The sequence below is a fragment of the Gorilla gorilla genome, chromosome 2 (genome assembly GCF_029281585.2).
Source record: "Gorilla gorilla gorilla isolate KB3781 chromosome 2, NHGRI_mGorGor1-v2.1_pri, whole genome shotgun sequence".
Classification (NCBI taxonomy): domain Eukaryota; kingdom Metazoa; phylum Chordata; class Mammalia; order Primates; family Hominidae; genus Gorilla; species Gorilla gorilla.
In genome coordinates, this window is record NC_086017.1 from 22388326 (window position 1) to 22403250 (window position 14925).

Here is a 14925-nt window from a genome sequence, read left to right on the forward strand (position 1 = left end):
GGGAGATGTCAGTGTCCTGACTTGGGGGAGCCTGGGCCTTTGCTCACAGCAGTCGCTGTCAGTGTTCCTTCCTGATCTCAGCTGTGGCAGTGTGGCTGCGGCTACTCCTAGGGCTCCTGCCACTCCTCAGTGGCCCACAACCAAAGCCTTCCTTCCTGTCTGTGCTTCAGATCTGCATGTTGACATTCGAACATGAGATGGAAAAGGCCTTTGCCTTCCAGGCAAGCCAGGACAAAGTGTGCAGTATCTGCATGGAAGTGATCCTGGAGAAGGCCTCTGCTTCTGAGAGGAGATTTGGGATTCTCTCCAATTGCAATCACACGTACTGCTTGTCCTGCATCCGGCAGTGGCGGTGTGCCAAACAGTTTGAAAACCCAATCATTAAGTAAGTACAGCCAGGGGTCTTAGCTGTAGGAGCTAGGAGAATGTTTGATTTGAGACTTTATTCCATCCACTTTTAAGCCTTCCGTTACCCTCAAGAGTAACTGGTGAGTTCTGGCCCCTGGCTGCGTGAACTTCAGCAAGTCATTTACTCTTCCTGAGCCTAAGTGCCTGTTCCTGTAAAAGATGGGCAACAATTCCTACCAAGCTTTCTGGGTGTTGGGGAGGAACTCAGCAAAGATGATCTGTGTAAAAAGGTGTTAAATGGCACTGACCTGTTTTCATCTCCTAGCCTTGTGTTTGAAATCCAGTAGTACCTGCTTGTAGCCCAGTTGCCTGTTAATCATTTTGAGCTTCGTTTTTTCCCCCACCAAAAACGAAAATAGGGTTATTTGAGGATGAAGTGGAATAATGCATGTAAAACATTCTGCATGATGCCTGGCACATGGGATGTGCTCAATGTGGCCAACATAGGAGTCTCAAATTCTCCAGCAGGACAGGGGAAGAGCTGGCATGTGGAGAGGTTACTGCAGGCGTTCTACTGTTCAGAGCTCTTCACATCTGTCCGCTCATCTCATTCCCTCAAAGACCCTCCTCAGTTACAGATGAGGAAACAGGCCTGGGGTGTGGGGGTCAAGTAACTTGCCTAAAATCGTGTGGTAAAACAACTGCTTTATTGAGATAAAAGCCCACAATTTAGTTCACCACTCATCTGCTTTCTGTCTCTACAGAGTTGCCTATTCTGGACACTTCTTATAAATGGAATCATAGAATTTGGGGCCTTTTGTGCCTGGCCCCTTTCACTGAGCATAGTGTTGTCAGAGTTCATCCCGACTGTAGCATGTGCCAGAGTCCCCTTCTCCTGGCGGAATATGTTCCATTGTATGGACGCAGCACATTTCCCTTATCCATTCCTCAGCCAGTGGACATTTAGGCTGTTTGAACTTTGCAACTATTATGAATAATGCTGCTGTCAACATTTGTGAACACAGCATGTGGGCATGTGTTTTCATTTCTCTTGGGTATACACCTGGGCGTGGGATTGCTAGGTTTTATGGTATAATAACTCTACATTAAACTGTTGGAGAATCTGCCAGACTCTGTTCAAAGTGGCTGCACCATTTTACATTCTCACCAGCAATGTATGAGGGTTATTTCATCTGTCTTTTTTGTTGAGGAAACCATATGTGTGTGTGTGTGTGTGTGTGTGTGTGTGTGTGTATTTTTTTTGCTTTAAGTTCTGGGGTACATGTGCAGAATGTGTAGCTTTGTTACATGGGTATCCATGTGCCACGGTGGTTTTCTGCACCTCTCAACCCATCACCTCGGTTTTCAGCCACGCATGCATTAGCTGTTTGTGCCGATGTTCTCCCTCCCCTTGCCCCTGCACCGACAGGCCCCGGTGTGTGATGTTCCCGCACATGTGTCCATGTGTTCTCATTGGGAAACCCTATTTTTTTAATAGTAAATAAGGTTCTTGGATGATTGTGATTTCATCTTTTGGAATTTCTGGTGAAGGAAATGCCTGTAGTGGTGAGGCAGTTGAGCAAGAGGTTTAGCAGAGAGTGTGCCCAGGCTTCATAACATGACTTCTCCCTTAGTAATCTAATTCTTATTTCAGGTCTTGTCCAGAATGCCGTGTGATATCAGAGTTTGTAATTCCAAGTGTGTATTGGGTGGAAGATCAGAATAAAAAGAACGAGTTGATTGAAGCTTTCAAACAGGGGATGGGGTAAGTGCTTTTGAGTTTCGACGTGCCCCTGCTGCCTGCCTGGCTCTGTTGTCAGCCCGTGTCCTCGTTCTCCTTCCCAGGAGTGTGGTCTTAGGGGCCTCTTCCTCTCTTCCTTCTCTCAGGCACCATGCTGGGCTCTGGGATGCAGCAATGAGCAAGGACATGGTGATGTGGACCTGTTTAGTTTTGGTGGTTTTTTTTTTTTTTTTTTTCGGTGAGATAGGGTCTCACTCTGTTGCCCAGGCTGGAGTGCAGTGGTGCAATCTCAGCTCACTGCAGCCTCAGCCTCCTGGGCTCAAGCAGGCGCCTCTTGAGTAGCTGGGGCCACCAGTAGTGTGCACCACCATGCCCGGCTAATTGGCTAATTTTTTTTGGTAGAGACAAGGTTTCGCCATGTAGCCCAGGCTGGTCTTGAACTCCTAGGCTCAAGTGATCCTCCTGCCTCGGCCTCCCAAAGTGCTGGGATTACAGGCATGAGCCACCATGCCCGGCCTCAAATGTTCCTCTTTATCCTGGTTGTCAGCATGTTGATATTTTGCCTAGGAGTGGAGTGGTTTTTCTCTACGCTTATGTCACTCCCCAAGATGAGTGAAATTTTAGCTATTGTTTCATTAACTTTTTTTCTGTCTTGTTTTTTTCTTTTCCTGCTGGGACTCTACTTCCATTTATGATAGTTTTTTTATATTGTTCATAGATCTCTGGGGATATTCATTCTTTTTCAGTCTTTTTTTCTTTTCATCTCCTTGAACATAGTTGTAGCAGCTACTTTGAAATCCTTGTTATCTTGAAGTTGACCTCTGTTGTCTTTTAAGAATGGATCACGTTTTCCTGATTCTTCATATGTCTAGTAATTTTTGATTTTATCCTTGACATTGTAAATATTACATTGTAGAGAGACTTAGGATTCTGTTATGGTTTATCTGTAAAGTGTTGATTTTTTTTTTTTTTTGAGACGGAGTTTCACTCTTGTTGCCCAAGCTGGAGTGCAGTGGCACAATCTCGGCTCGCTGCAACCTCTGCCTCTCAGGTTCAAGCGATTCTCCTGCCTCAGCCTCCCGAGTAGCAGGGATTACAGGCATGCACCACTGCGCCTGGCCAATTTTTTGTATTTTTAGTAGAAACGGGGTTTCACCATGTTAGCCTGGCTGGTCTCAAACTCCTGACCTCAGGTGATCCGCCCATCTCGGCCTCCCAAAGTGCTGGGATTACAGGCATGAGCCACTGCGCCTGGCCAAGTGTTGCTGTTTTTAACAGGCAGGTAAATTGTTTGAACTCAAACCCAGGTAGCAGTTCAGATCTCAGTTCTGGTTTTGCATTCGTAGCTGACTTTGTCGCATTCCTGTGTGGTTTGGGAGTTAGTCAGATTTGGGCAGAGTTTATACACAGCCTTTGAGCACTTTTTCACAGGCCCCTTACTTTGTGGGATTGCTTCCTCACTTTCCAATGGCTGTGATTTCCTTGAACTCTTGTCTTTTAGTTCTTCAGGCCAGAAAGATTGGATTTCCCCTTGGAGTTTTAGCCACCCCATGTGGTTATGATTTTGGCCTGCTCCAGGATAAGAGCTACTTCTTTTTTTTTTTTTTTGGAGATGGAGTCTTGCTTTGTAGCCCAGGCTGGAGTGCAGTGGCACAGTCTCAGCTCACTGCCACCTCCACCTTCCAGGTTCAAGCACTTCTGCCTCAGCCTCCCAAGAAGGTGGGACTACAGGCGCATGCTGCCACGCCTGGCTAATTTTTGTATTTTAGTAGAGACAGGGTTTCACTGTGTTTCCCAGGCTGGTCTTGAACTCCTGAGCTCAGGCAATCCACCTGCCTCAGCCTCCCAAAGTGCTGGGATTACAGATGTAAGCCACAAAAGCTACCTTTTTTAAAAAAGGTAACTTAGCCTTTGCCATTGCTATTCTTCTTTGTGTTTACTCCTCCAAAGAATCTAACTGCGTTTGTTCATTCTCTGGTGCCTTCAGGTCTTCTTGAAATATTTGTGTTAAGACTTATCTGCAGGAGGGTTGGGTATGGTAGGCATTTACTTGTCATACTAAAAGTGAAACTATGCATTACCTTTTTTAATGGTTCCTTTATGTTGCATATTAGTTTACTAAAGCTTGATTTTTTTTTTTAACCATTTTTTCATCATACAGTCTTCCTGTGTGTCCACAAGAGGGCAGGCGTGGCAAGCAGAGGGGTCGCAGCCTGTAGAAAAGGGCCCCAGCCTATAGAAAAGGGTCCCAGCCTGTAGAAAGGGGCTCTGCTGAAAAGCAGTCTGGAGATTGTTATTGCTGTTTGGATCTTTCCTTGCTTTGCTTTCCTTTAATGACTGTGTTTTTTGCAATCCACAAACATTTACTAAGTACTCACTATGGGTCAGGTACCTTCTAGCTAAGCACCACTGGGGGATGTAGAGATTAGTAAGACAATTTCTTTTTTCTTTTGAGTCTCGCTCTGTCACCCAGGCTGGCAATGGCATGATTTCAGCTCACTGCAACCTCCGCCTCCAGGGTTCAAGTGATTCTTCTGCCTCAGCCTCCCGAGTAGCTGGGATTACAGGTGTGCGCCACAACACCCAGCTAATTTTTGTATTTTTTTAGTAGGGATGGGGTTTCGCCATGTTGGCCAGGCTGGTCTTGAACTCCTGGCCTCAGATTATCTACCCACCTCAGCTTCCCAAAGTGCTAGGATTATAGGTGTGAGCCACTGTGCCCCGCCAAGTAAGACAGCTTCATGGGAAACTGCAAAAGGGCAATTATGATACAGGTTTGCTGGTGACCAGTTCTTCATGAGGGACCATCTATCACAACAGGGAAAGCACTTGGATCCACCAGGGGCTGCCAGGGGAAGCAGCATGGGAGCCTGAACCATGAAGCAGGAAGCACCTGTCTGTAGGGGGAAGTGATGGAAGGACATGGGCACAGAAGGGTGTAGGTTTTGTGTCTGGGGGACACTGGGAGTGGCTCCTGGCATTGAAACAGGTGTGTAGAAGGATGTGGTGGGACCTACAGACTGGAATCTAAGGGACACTTGAATCCCAGTGTGACCATGTTCTTTAAGAACAGGTTGGGGCCAGGCGCAGTGGCTCATGCCTGTAATCCCAGCACTTTGGGAGGCTGAGGAGGGCAGATTGCTTAAGTCCAGGGGAGACATAGGGAGACCTCATCTCTTTAAAGAAAAAAAAAAAGGTTGGGAAGCTCCTCCGTGCTGCTCTGAAGGTGGAAACTGGTGGGAGTGGGAGGGAGGCCAGTGAGGAAGTGGCCCTGGCAGGCAGGCCCCAGAGGCTTCCACAAGTGTGGGAACCCAAAGGAAGGGGAGATTGGGAAGTGATTTGTAAACAGAATGAACACAGTTGGGTGTGAGAGCCGAGGACACAGAGTGAGTCAGAGTGAACTGGAGGCTTTTGGCCTTGGTGACCAGATAAGCCTGGGGGAGGAAAAAGAGTAATATTCTTGTGAGAGTGGGGGACCAGCATATAATGTGTTTGACCTGATCGAGTTCATAGCCAGTGTGCTAGGATGCTCTGGAGTTGTCCAGCAGGCTCTGGTGAGAGCAAACTGCTCACGGTCATTTGAAGTCCGCTCAGAACTCCAGGCAAGCAGGGGCCTGGAGGATGTGTGGTCCACACACCTGCTCTGCAGCCACCTGTGCTCAAATCAGATCAGCTGGCAAGGGAGCTTGTTCTCTCTCCCCACCTTCCCCCCCACCCTACCCCCCCCCCACCCCCCCCAGTGAGACGAAGTCTCACTCTGTCTCCCAGGCTGGAGTGCAGTGGCACAATCTTGGCTCACTGCAGCCTCCACCTCCTGGGTTCAAGCAATTCTCCTGCCTCAGCCTCAGCCTCCCGAGTAGCTGGGATTACAGGTGCCAGCCACCACACCCAGCTCATTTTTGTATTTTTAGTAGAGATGGGGTTTCACTGTGTTGGCCAGGCTGGTCTCAAACTCCTGACCTCAAGTGATCCACCCACCTTGGCCTCCCAAAATGCTGGAATTACAGGTGTGAGCCACCACGCCCGGCCAGAGGGCTTTTCTTTATGCTGCTATGAAGCCGTCCTCAGAGAACTTCACCGCCGGCCTGCGGCCATCCCATCTGACAAGACGGAAAACCAGTGGATTCAGGAGCCTCCTTTCCCTGTTCTTGTCTCCCGCTGTCACACACCCCAGCTGCCCCTGACAGCAGCGTGCCCTTTCTGTTGTTTGGCTTTATTTCTGTGACTTTCCCCTTCCTCTGTACTCCGAGATGGCCCTCTGGATTCTTGGGTATCTTTTTTTTTTTAACTTCAGTTTGGGATCCTTTATGATTGGATAAACCAGAGTTCATTTGAGCAAAATGGGAATTCACTGGACTGAGTTTCCTTGGGCAGGGTTCTTAACATAGAGGTCTGTGGGGAGAATGGGAGAGCTGAGAGAGGGAAAACAGTTTGAGCCGTCTGGTCACTGTATGCCGTAGATCCATGTGTTTTATGCATTGAAAAACACTGTTCAGAGAAGGGGTCCACAGCACATAAGGCGTGAGGAAGCCCTCCCTGGTGCCGAGGTTGGAGACAGGAAAACTGGAAGGAGACCTATGGCTTCAGGCAGTTGCTAAAACCCTCTGCTTTCCCTGTAGCCACCTTGACAGCACTGCGGCCAGGAGGAAGGGAGAGTTGGCTTGGTGGGGTACCTAGGGAACTTTGAGCAGAGACAAGTGGCCCAGCTTCAGACCTTAGTTCCCAGAGGAGTGACCAGGCCTGGCTTAGCTCTGTGGTGACCCAGGAGGTGCTCTGGAGCTGCCGGAGGGCCTGTGGAGCACTGCAGTCTCCACACAGCGAGTCCCCAGGCAGGTTAATATCCTTTGCAAGGCTGCAGGTAAGTTGGGGATACTTCCTATCCTGCTTGGAAATCAGAATCCCAGCTGTGTGTGACCTGAGACAAATCACTCAACCTCTCCCAGCCTCAGCTGCCCCACCTAGAATGTGAGGCTGACCTACCTCTGGCGTAAGGGTAAGGATGGAGGAAGGCAGTGGCCCAGTTTGGACCCCTCATCTTCCCACCAGCCTCTTGACTTTTTCTTTCTGCTTTTCAGGAAAAAAGCCTGTAAATACTTTGAGCAAGGCAAGGGGACCTGCCCATTTGGAAGCAAATGTCTTTATCGCCATGCTTACCCCGATGGGCGGCTAGCAGAGCCTGAGAAACCTCGGAAACAGCTCAGTTCTCAAGGCACTGTGAGGGTAAGGACTTTAGCCATCTCTAGTTGGGGACACTTAGCAGCTGTGGGCATTTCCAGGTACTGTTCCTGGCAGAGAAATGGGGTAGGCAAAAGAACGATCAAGGAACGCAGCCTTCCTGTTGCTCTTAGCAGTAACCAGGCATGTCCACTGGCTGTTTTTGCAGTTCTTTAATTCAGTGCGGCTCTGGGATTTCATCGAGAACCGAGAAAGCCGGCATGTCCCCAACAATGAAGATGTCGACATGACAGAGCTCGGGGACCTCTTCATGCACCTTTCCGGAGTGGAGTCATCAGAACCCTAAAGAGTAGATGGTTGCCCTGCATCTTGGGCTCCATCGGCCGAAACTTTCCCAAGCCAGGGTGTGCGGAGCTTCCCTGTACTGCAGCCAAGGTGATGTGTGGCTTGGATTTGAGTGGAGTTGGGCTTAGCCTTAGTCTCATTCACTCTCCATTATTACAGCCATGGGGAAGAGTGAAAGATATAAAGTAACCTAATTAAATGTATGGAATTGCTATTTTTATAGCTGGTATAGTTACACCTCAAGCCCCTCAGGGGTAACAACTAACACCCAAACTGTTTGGATTGATTGCTTTAAAAAACAAACCTGGCTCTTATCTTTGATCTTTTCTTCCCCAGAAATAGTAAACTTGCAGCTGCCCCTAATGCAGCATATTTTTCTTACCAAAGGAGTCTTCAACCCTATAAAAGGATTCCTCTATAGTGTATTTCTCTAGTGTATTTAGTGTGTGGTCAAAATTTTGATTTATACAGAGCTTTCAAGAACACACAATGCAAAGTGAGCGCAGCATAGCTGTTAACAAACATACAACTTTTTTCTAGGGCTTTAAGGGTGGTCATTTTTTTCGAGTTCTCTCAAGTGTCCCAAATCAGGGTAGCAATCTTGTTGCCATATGTGCAGCAAACAAAGTGGAAGCATAAATCTTCTTCTCCCTTAGAGAGGCTCTTCAAGGAGCAGGAGGTACAGTACTGGGTAGCAGTCTGGCCCTCCTGTCGTCTGGTTGGTGTTGGGGCCTACAGCCAGGGCCCTCTAGGGGAACCAAGCCTCTGCTCTCACCTGTGGGTTCATGCCCATCAGGGTAATTGTATTGAGAACTCAACTCAAATATACGTGCACTTACATGTGTGGTTCGTACTCAAGTGATCTATTATCTAGCTGCAAAGCCTGGCTTTGATTTGAAATTTTGTAAAAATTTCATGGCACCCAAGGTTTCTGATTCTGACCCAGCAGTGGTCCTGAAGAGAGCTGACGGCAAGTCTTGTAGTCATTTTGATTTTAATTAATTGAAGGGTGAGCACAACCTTGTGAACCAGCACTAGCTTGTTCCAAGCTGGAATTTATCTAATCTATTTTTGTGTTTAATTGTGTTTAAAAAAGCTGTACCTACCGAATAGTTTATAAAATGTATTATTACTTAAGGTATTAGCTGAGTTTAGAGTACTTTCTGCTTAATTAATTTTTATACTTTACTTAACTCTTCAGTAGAGGTTTACAAAGAGTACAAAGGTTAAATTACAAATTCATTCCCAGCCTAGGCTCTGGGCACATTTCCTGTTCTTGACTTCTTCTGCTCCTGAAGAGGGTGAACAAATGGGGCATTCAAGTTGTGAGCTCAGAATTACTTTAAAAGGAGGTAACAGCCATTACACCTAAATTTAATTTATTTTATTAAAATAACATAATTGAGGGACCATCAGATAACTGTATTTTGTCAGGTGCAATAAAAACAAAATTAAAACCCAAATCATCAAGAAAACCTGTATTCCTGGCTTCCTTGTATACACATGATGTGACTACAGAAACAAGGCTGGCCCTGCGGCCCCGCCCCATAGGGGCAGCTCCTGGAAGACAAAATTCAGCATGATGGAAGACTGCTCCCTGAGAGGGCTGAGATGCGGATTGGCCGAGTGCCTTGCCTGGAAAACCATCCCAATGCACTGGACACCTTAGAAGCTGTGAAAGGAGGACATGTCCCCTAAGAAAAGTTCCATAGTACCAAAGCAGGCTCCTTCGGGCGGCCAGAGTCTCGGCAGTCCTGGGCTGTTTGGTGCCTTATGTGCAAAATGTCTGGCGCTGCACCACTCTCTGAAGAAAGTCCCGCCTGTGACATGCATTCCTCCAGAAGCTGATTTCCAAAATCCCATGTGTCTCCACATCAGGGCTGGACTGCCTGCTACCTTACTTCCTCTAAATACTCATGTAGCCAACAGCTGGGCTGGGCCCCTGCTTTTTGTACTACCATCAACATCCACTTGCGCATCTACAGAAGGCTGGGCCTTGAGCATGGGGAATGTGGGGAGGGAGCAGGACGCACCAGCACTGCAAATGGCTTCCTTCTCCCAGGGCCCAAAGGGATAGAAAAGAAGGCAACATGAAGTTAAGGCCCTGTGAGCAGTCTAGAAGGTCCTTAGCAGCAGCTTCTCTGAAAACATGTATTCTGCCTCTGGAGAAAGGGAGCAGAAAAGTGGTGCCTGCTGGCTTCTCCTCCTCCCCTGGCAGCCTGAAGACAGATGCAAAGTGAACTAGAAGACAGGCAGCCTCGGGGACGTGGTCAGCGTGCAAGCATTGATATCCTCAGTGTGGGCTGCCCGATGCAAGGATGGCTCGGAAGCGCTCCGGTTGATCTTCGGTAGAGAGTGTTGGAGCAGCTCAATGGAAGACAGGATCTGAAACAAAGCCCAAGAATGCTCTCATTAGCTGTGTCTCAAAGACACAGGATGTACCCTGCCCCCCACCATCTTGTAGAGGACCTGGGTCCCCTCCCTATAAAACAAAACAAAACACTCCCACCTTATATTGCCATCTTTACGAACCAACCCATGCTTTAATCACATTCTAGCAGCCCTGAGCCTTACCTGGGGAAAAAGAGGCCTCTCTTCCTTTACTTTCTTCACACAGTCAGCTACCAGCCTCTTCATTGCTTTGGGGCAGTTCTTATATAGCTTACTAAGATCTGGGGAGGCATATCCTCGGCCCACCATGAAGATGATCTAAGGGAAAGAAAACAGCTGAGCTAATGGAGGGTAAATGAACAACAGATAATAACAAGTCCTAACCCTCTAGCTGCTTAGGCTGGCGGAGGCCCAGGGGCTCCCACGAGTTGGGTCCTTTCGCACCAGCACAGACTTACCTGATCTCGGTTGTTGATGTGAGAATAAGGAAGCTCCCCCGTCATCAGTTCATACAATACGATGCCATAGGAGTAGACATCTGACTGGAAACTGAATGGGTTGTTATCCTGCATTCGGATCACCTCTGGGGCCTACATGTATCACCATATGACAAAAGTGCATTTATCACCATATGACAGGCCTCACAGACATCTAGGGGCCAGGCTGTCCCTTTCATTAGTTATGAATGAGTCCATTCTTCAGTCCCCACATAGCTTTTCCCCCAAAGGACTCCAACTCAGGCACTGGTTAAAACAGCTCAGGAATCCTTGTCTTTAAAGGACCAAGACATTTCTGTCACCCAGCTTATTAACTCCTCTCCACACTAAGCTTCACAGTGGTTCTGATCAACAGCTTCCTCAAGAAAATCTACAATTGCCCTGAGGCTGGCTGTCACTAGGGGTCATGTGGATTTTGGGGAAATGTACAGAAACGCTTTAAGTTTGCACATAAATCTCCAAGGCATTCCTTTTGCCCTATACCAGAGACTGCTGGTGGGAGCCCAGATTCTCACCATCCAGAGGACAGAGCCAGTAGGTTGTTCAACCTGCTGAGAACCACTCCAGCGTGACTTTACTGTTGCCAAACCAAAATCTCCAATTTTCACTGTTAAGCCTTCATGGAGAAATATATCTCAATGCTTGTTAAGGACTCTGGTTTCAAAAGAATGGTCAGGTTAATTTTGAAAAACATCCCAAAGTTCTTTATAACACGATAATCTCTCCACCTTACCTCTGTCACAGCCTCTCTGCACTGAACTTCCTAAGGTTTCTGAAGTTCTTTAAAGTGCTTTTGAAATGCACCTTCTTCCAGAAGATAGGCAGTGATTGGTCAATGTGCCAGATTATTTGGCCCTAGCCAAAAGCAAGCCAGCGTTTCTTCCCTGCTTCTTCTCCCCATTTGCACATCTAGGTGCTGGGTCCCTGGCCTTGTGACCTTTCCACATAATACAGGTGCTTGAAACCCTAACAGGATGAGCAGAGGCCACACTCCAGTGCTCCCCAGAGGGCCAAGGATGGCCTGACAGCTTACAGGCTTTTCTGCCTGTATTCTGCCCTCAAATCACCATCGGAAACTTGAGTGGTTAACAAAATAGCAAATCCCTTACTGAGTGTTCAATGTTGTAGTAAGAAATTCCTCACTAGAATTGGTACCACTCAGTGACTTCAAAATGAGAACTGAAGTCAGCTCGCTTCTGGATAAAGAAGTCATACAGTTTAAGTCTAACTTGTGAGGGAAAAAAAATTAAAAAACAACAAAAAATTAAAAAACAAAACACACACAAAGTAACTTGTGATGTTGGTGCCCAGGAATTCACACCTCCTTAAATCTGTGGTGTCTGCTTTCATGGTATAATGTTTGGCTGCTAAAAACCCCACCACTGAAAGGTGTTCCACACCTCAGACATGTACCTAAAATAGGCCATGTCCCATAATCCAACACAACTATCATGCCTCTCACTGCTCAAGAGGCAAAACGTGGGTTGTAATGCCATCTTTCTTTCACAAGGAAAGGCTGGTGGAGGGTGGCAGATTCAAAATTGTTAAATTTCACACCTCACAGCATTAAAAATACCTTTCTTCATTTACTCTTCTATAAAAACAACCCCTCTCCTCTTCTAATAGTGACTTCTGAAGAACCCACTTATGTACCTTTGAGAAAGACCATTTTATTTATTTATTTTTTTGAGACACAGCCTTGCTCTGTCCCCATGGCTGGAGTGCAGTGGCGTGATCTCAGCTCGCTGCAACCTCTGCCTCCCAGGTTCAAGCAATTCTCGTGCCTCAGCCTCCTGAGTAGCTGGGATTATAGGTACGTGCCACCACACTCAGCTAATTTTTAAATTTAGAGATGGGGTTTCACCACATTGGCCAGGCAAGTCTCAAACTCCTAGCCTCAAGTGATCCACCTGCCTCAGCCTCCCAAAGTGCTGGGATTATAGGTGTGAGCCATCACGCCCAGTCAAGAAAGACCATTTTAATTAGTGATTTTGGAAACCTTTCAACATTTGGCTTGTAGCTACTTGCTATCCACATAACAAGCAGATAGACATACACACACTGGCCACAAACTAGAAATAAACTTAAGACAAAAGCCCAATCCCCCTCAGGTTACATTTACTAATAGTGTGATAAAATTATGCCTATTTCAAGCTTACGGAAATCTCTCCAAATCACTTTTGCTGAGATAAACTCAGAAAGGAACCTAACCTAAACATCGCTCTCATCAGTCCAGGTGAGGCATAAGCTGCTGAGGGGCAGGCCAAGCCTACTAATTTTCTGACTTTTCTGTTTTCCTGTCCTCTGCCTCTTTCCTTAAAAAGATATCCCCTGGCACCGAGAGCCACTTGTGATAGAAAGCCTCCCTTCTGTTTCCCTAAATTTAGAACCGAGCAGTCAAATGAACTCAACAACCAAAGGATACTGTTGGATTTCATGTCTCTATGGATGATGTTCTTTGCATGCAAATAGCTGTGAAGGGAAAAGAAATTATTAAAAATAAGTTTGAGGGGCATGGGTAGAAAGCAGTTTTAAACTACAGCTAAGAAGTAAAGCCACTGAAGGCCTGGCTCCAAGGAGTGTTACACACAGGGATAGACCCTGTGCTGTTCAGCCTGGTTCACATCACTGCTTACCTGAAGGTGAGGCCACAGCACAAACATGCTCACACCTTTTTTTTTTTTTTTTTTTTTTTGGAGACTGGAGTGCAGTCAATAGCTTACTGCAGCCTTAACCTCCTGGGCTCAAGTGATCCTCCCACCTCCTAGTAGCTGGGACCACAGGCATGTGCCACCATGCCGCCCTTTTTTTTTTTTTTTTGGGTAGATACAGGGTCTTGCACTGTTGCCCAAGCTGGTCTTGACTCCTGGGCTCAAGTGATCCTCCCACGTTGGCCTCCAAAATGCTTGGATTACAGGCACGGGCCCCTGGCGCCTGACCATTGCTGACACTTCTTCAAGCATCAGTTTTACTCTAAAGTAATTCTGATAACCCAATGTCCATAAATGATGAATGAATAATGTGGCATATCCATACAATGGAATGTTACTCAGACACAGAAAGGAATGAAGTAGTGAAACATGCTACACATTAACCTTGAAAATACTATGCTAGGTCTAAGAGCCCAGGCATACAATACCATATCTTGTGTATTATATGCAGCCAAGCATCACTTAATGGCAGGGATACCTTCTGAGAAATGTGTTGTTAGCCAACTTGTCATCATGCACACATCATAAAGTGTACTCACGCAAACCAAGAATGTACAGCCTTCTACACACCCTGGCTAAATGGTATAGCCTGTTGCACTTAGGCTACAAAGCTGTATGGCCCTCAGTGTACTGAATACTGTAGCTGGTTGTAACATGGTGAGTATTTGTGTCTCTAAACATAGCTAAACATAGAAAGGGCACAGTAAAAATACAGTATTATAATCTTGTGGGACCACCTTCCTATATGTGGTCATTGACCGAAACATCATTATATGTTACCTGACTATATTATATCTTACATGATTCCATTTATATTGAACTATAAAGTAGGCAAAATCCATAGAAACAGAAAGTAGACTGCAAGTGGGTGGGAGGTATTGTGTGACCGCTAATGGGTATATCGTTTGGATATCTGTCCACTCCAAATCTCAAGTTGAAATGTGATCCCCAGTGTTGGAGGTGGGACCTAAGTGGCAGGTGTTTGGGTCATGGGGATGGATTCCTCACAAACGGCTCGGTGCCCTCCCTGCAGTAACAAGTGAGTTCACACACTATTAGCTCACATGAAACCTGGTTATTAAAGAGTCTGGGACCTCCCTCCATGCTCTCTCTCTTGCTCCTTTCTCTCACCACATCACACGTGGCTCCCCTTGCCTTCTGCCATGAGTGAAAGTTTCCTGAGGGCCTCACCAGACACAGATGCTGGTGTCATGCTTTTTGTACAGTCTGCAGAACCCCGAGTCAAATAAACCTCTTTTCTTTATAAATTACCCACCCTTAGGTCTTCCTTTAGAGCAACCCAAACAGACTAATACAATGGGCATATGTTTCTTTCCGGGATAATGAAAATGTTCTAAAATTAGATAGTGGTGGTGGCTGCACAACTCAATACCAGAAAAACACTGAGGTAGGTGTACATTTTAAAAGGGGGAATTTTATGATGTATGAATTATATCTCAATTTTTCTGAAAAGGCATTCCATTTCTTAAAATACACAGAAGGCAACTTCCATATGAATTTTAAAGACAGTGTGAGAATTTATGTAGGACTTGCAAACACAGCTATAGCTTAGTAACTCCCAGTTGTCTAGGGGTACGAGGAGCTCCTCTACTTCAGAGGAGAAGTTGGAGAAGCACTACCCTAGGCTAGCCAGGAAAGGTGGGAGGATCACTTGAGTCCAGTTTGAGACCAGCCTGGGCAACACAGTGAGACCTCC

General features: G+C 46.6%; 2 protein-coding genes across 11 annotated transcripts in view; one reads left to right on the forward strand and one right to left on the reverse strand.

Annotated features, from left to right (window-relative positions):
• MKRN2 (makorin ring finger protein 2) overlaps nucleotides 1-9084 on the forward strand; it is a 29138-nt gene extending 20054 nt beyond the window's left edge. For all 3 annotated transcript variants that reach the window (XM_004033634.5, XM_004033636.5, XM_055381030.2), the window contains 4 exons: nucleotides 171-385; nucleotides 2003-2113; nucleotides 7165-7309; nucleotides 7473-9084. In XM_004033634.5, the coding sequence (XP_004033682.1) occupies nucleotides 171-385; nucleotides 2003-2113; nucleotides 7165-7309; nucleotides 7473-7610 (609 nt within the window). In that variant the 3' untranslated portion in view covers nucleotides 7611-9084. The remainder of the gene's footprint in view (nucleotides 1-170; nucleotides 386-2002; nucleotides 2114-7164; nucleotides 7310-7472) is intronic.
• RAF1 (Raf-1 proto-oncogene, serine/threonine kinase) overlaps nucleotides 8972-14925 on the reverse strand; it is an 81146-nt gene continuing 75192 nt past the window's right edge. For all 8 annotated transcript variants that reach the window (XM_031009559.2, XM_055381020.1, XM_031009560.3 and 5 more), the window contains 5 exons: nucleotides 12923-12969; nucleotides 11013-11131; nucleotides 10459-10590; nucleotides 10184-10318; nucleotides 8972-9994 (listed from right to left, as the gene is read on the reverse strand). In XM_031009559.2, coding sequence (XP_030865419.1) covers nucleotides 9851-9994; nucleotides 10184-10318; nucleotides 10459-10590; nucleotides 11013-11131; nucleotides 12923-12969 — 577 coding nt within the window. In that variant the 3' untranslated portion in view covers nucleotides 8972-9850. The remainder of the gene's footprint in view (nucleotides 9995-10183; nucleotides 10319-10458; nucleotides 10591-11012; nucleotides 11132-12922; nucleotides 12970-14925) is intronic.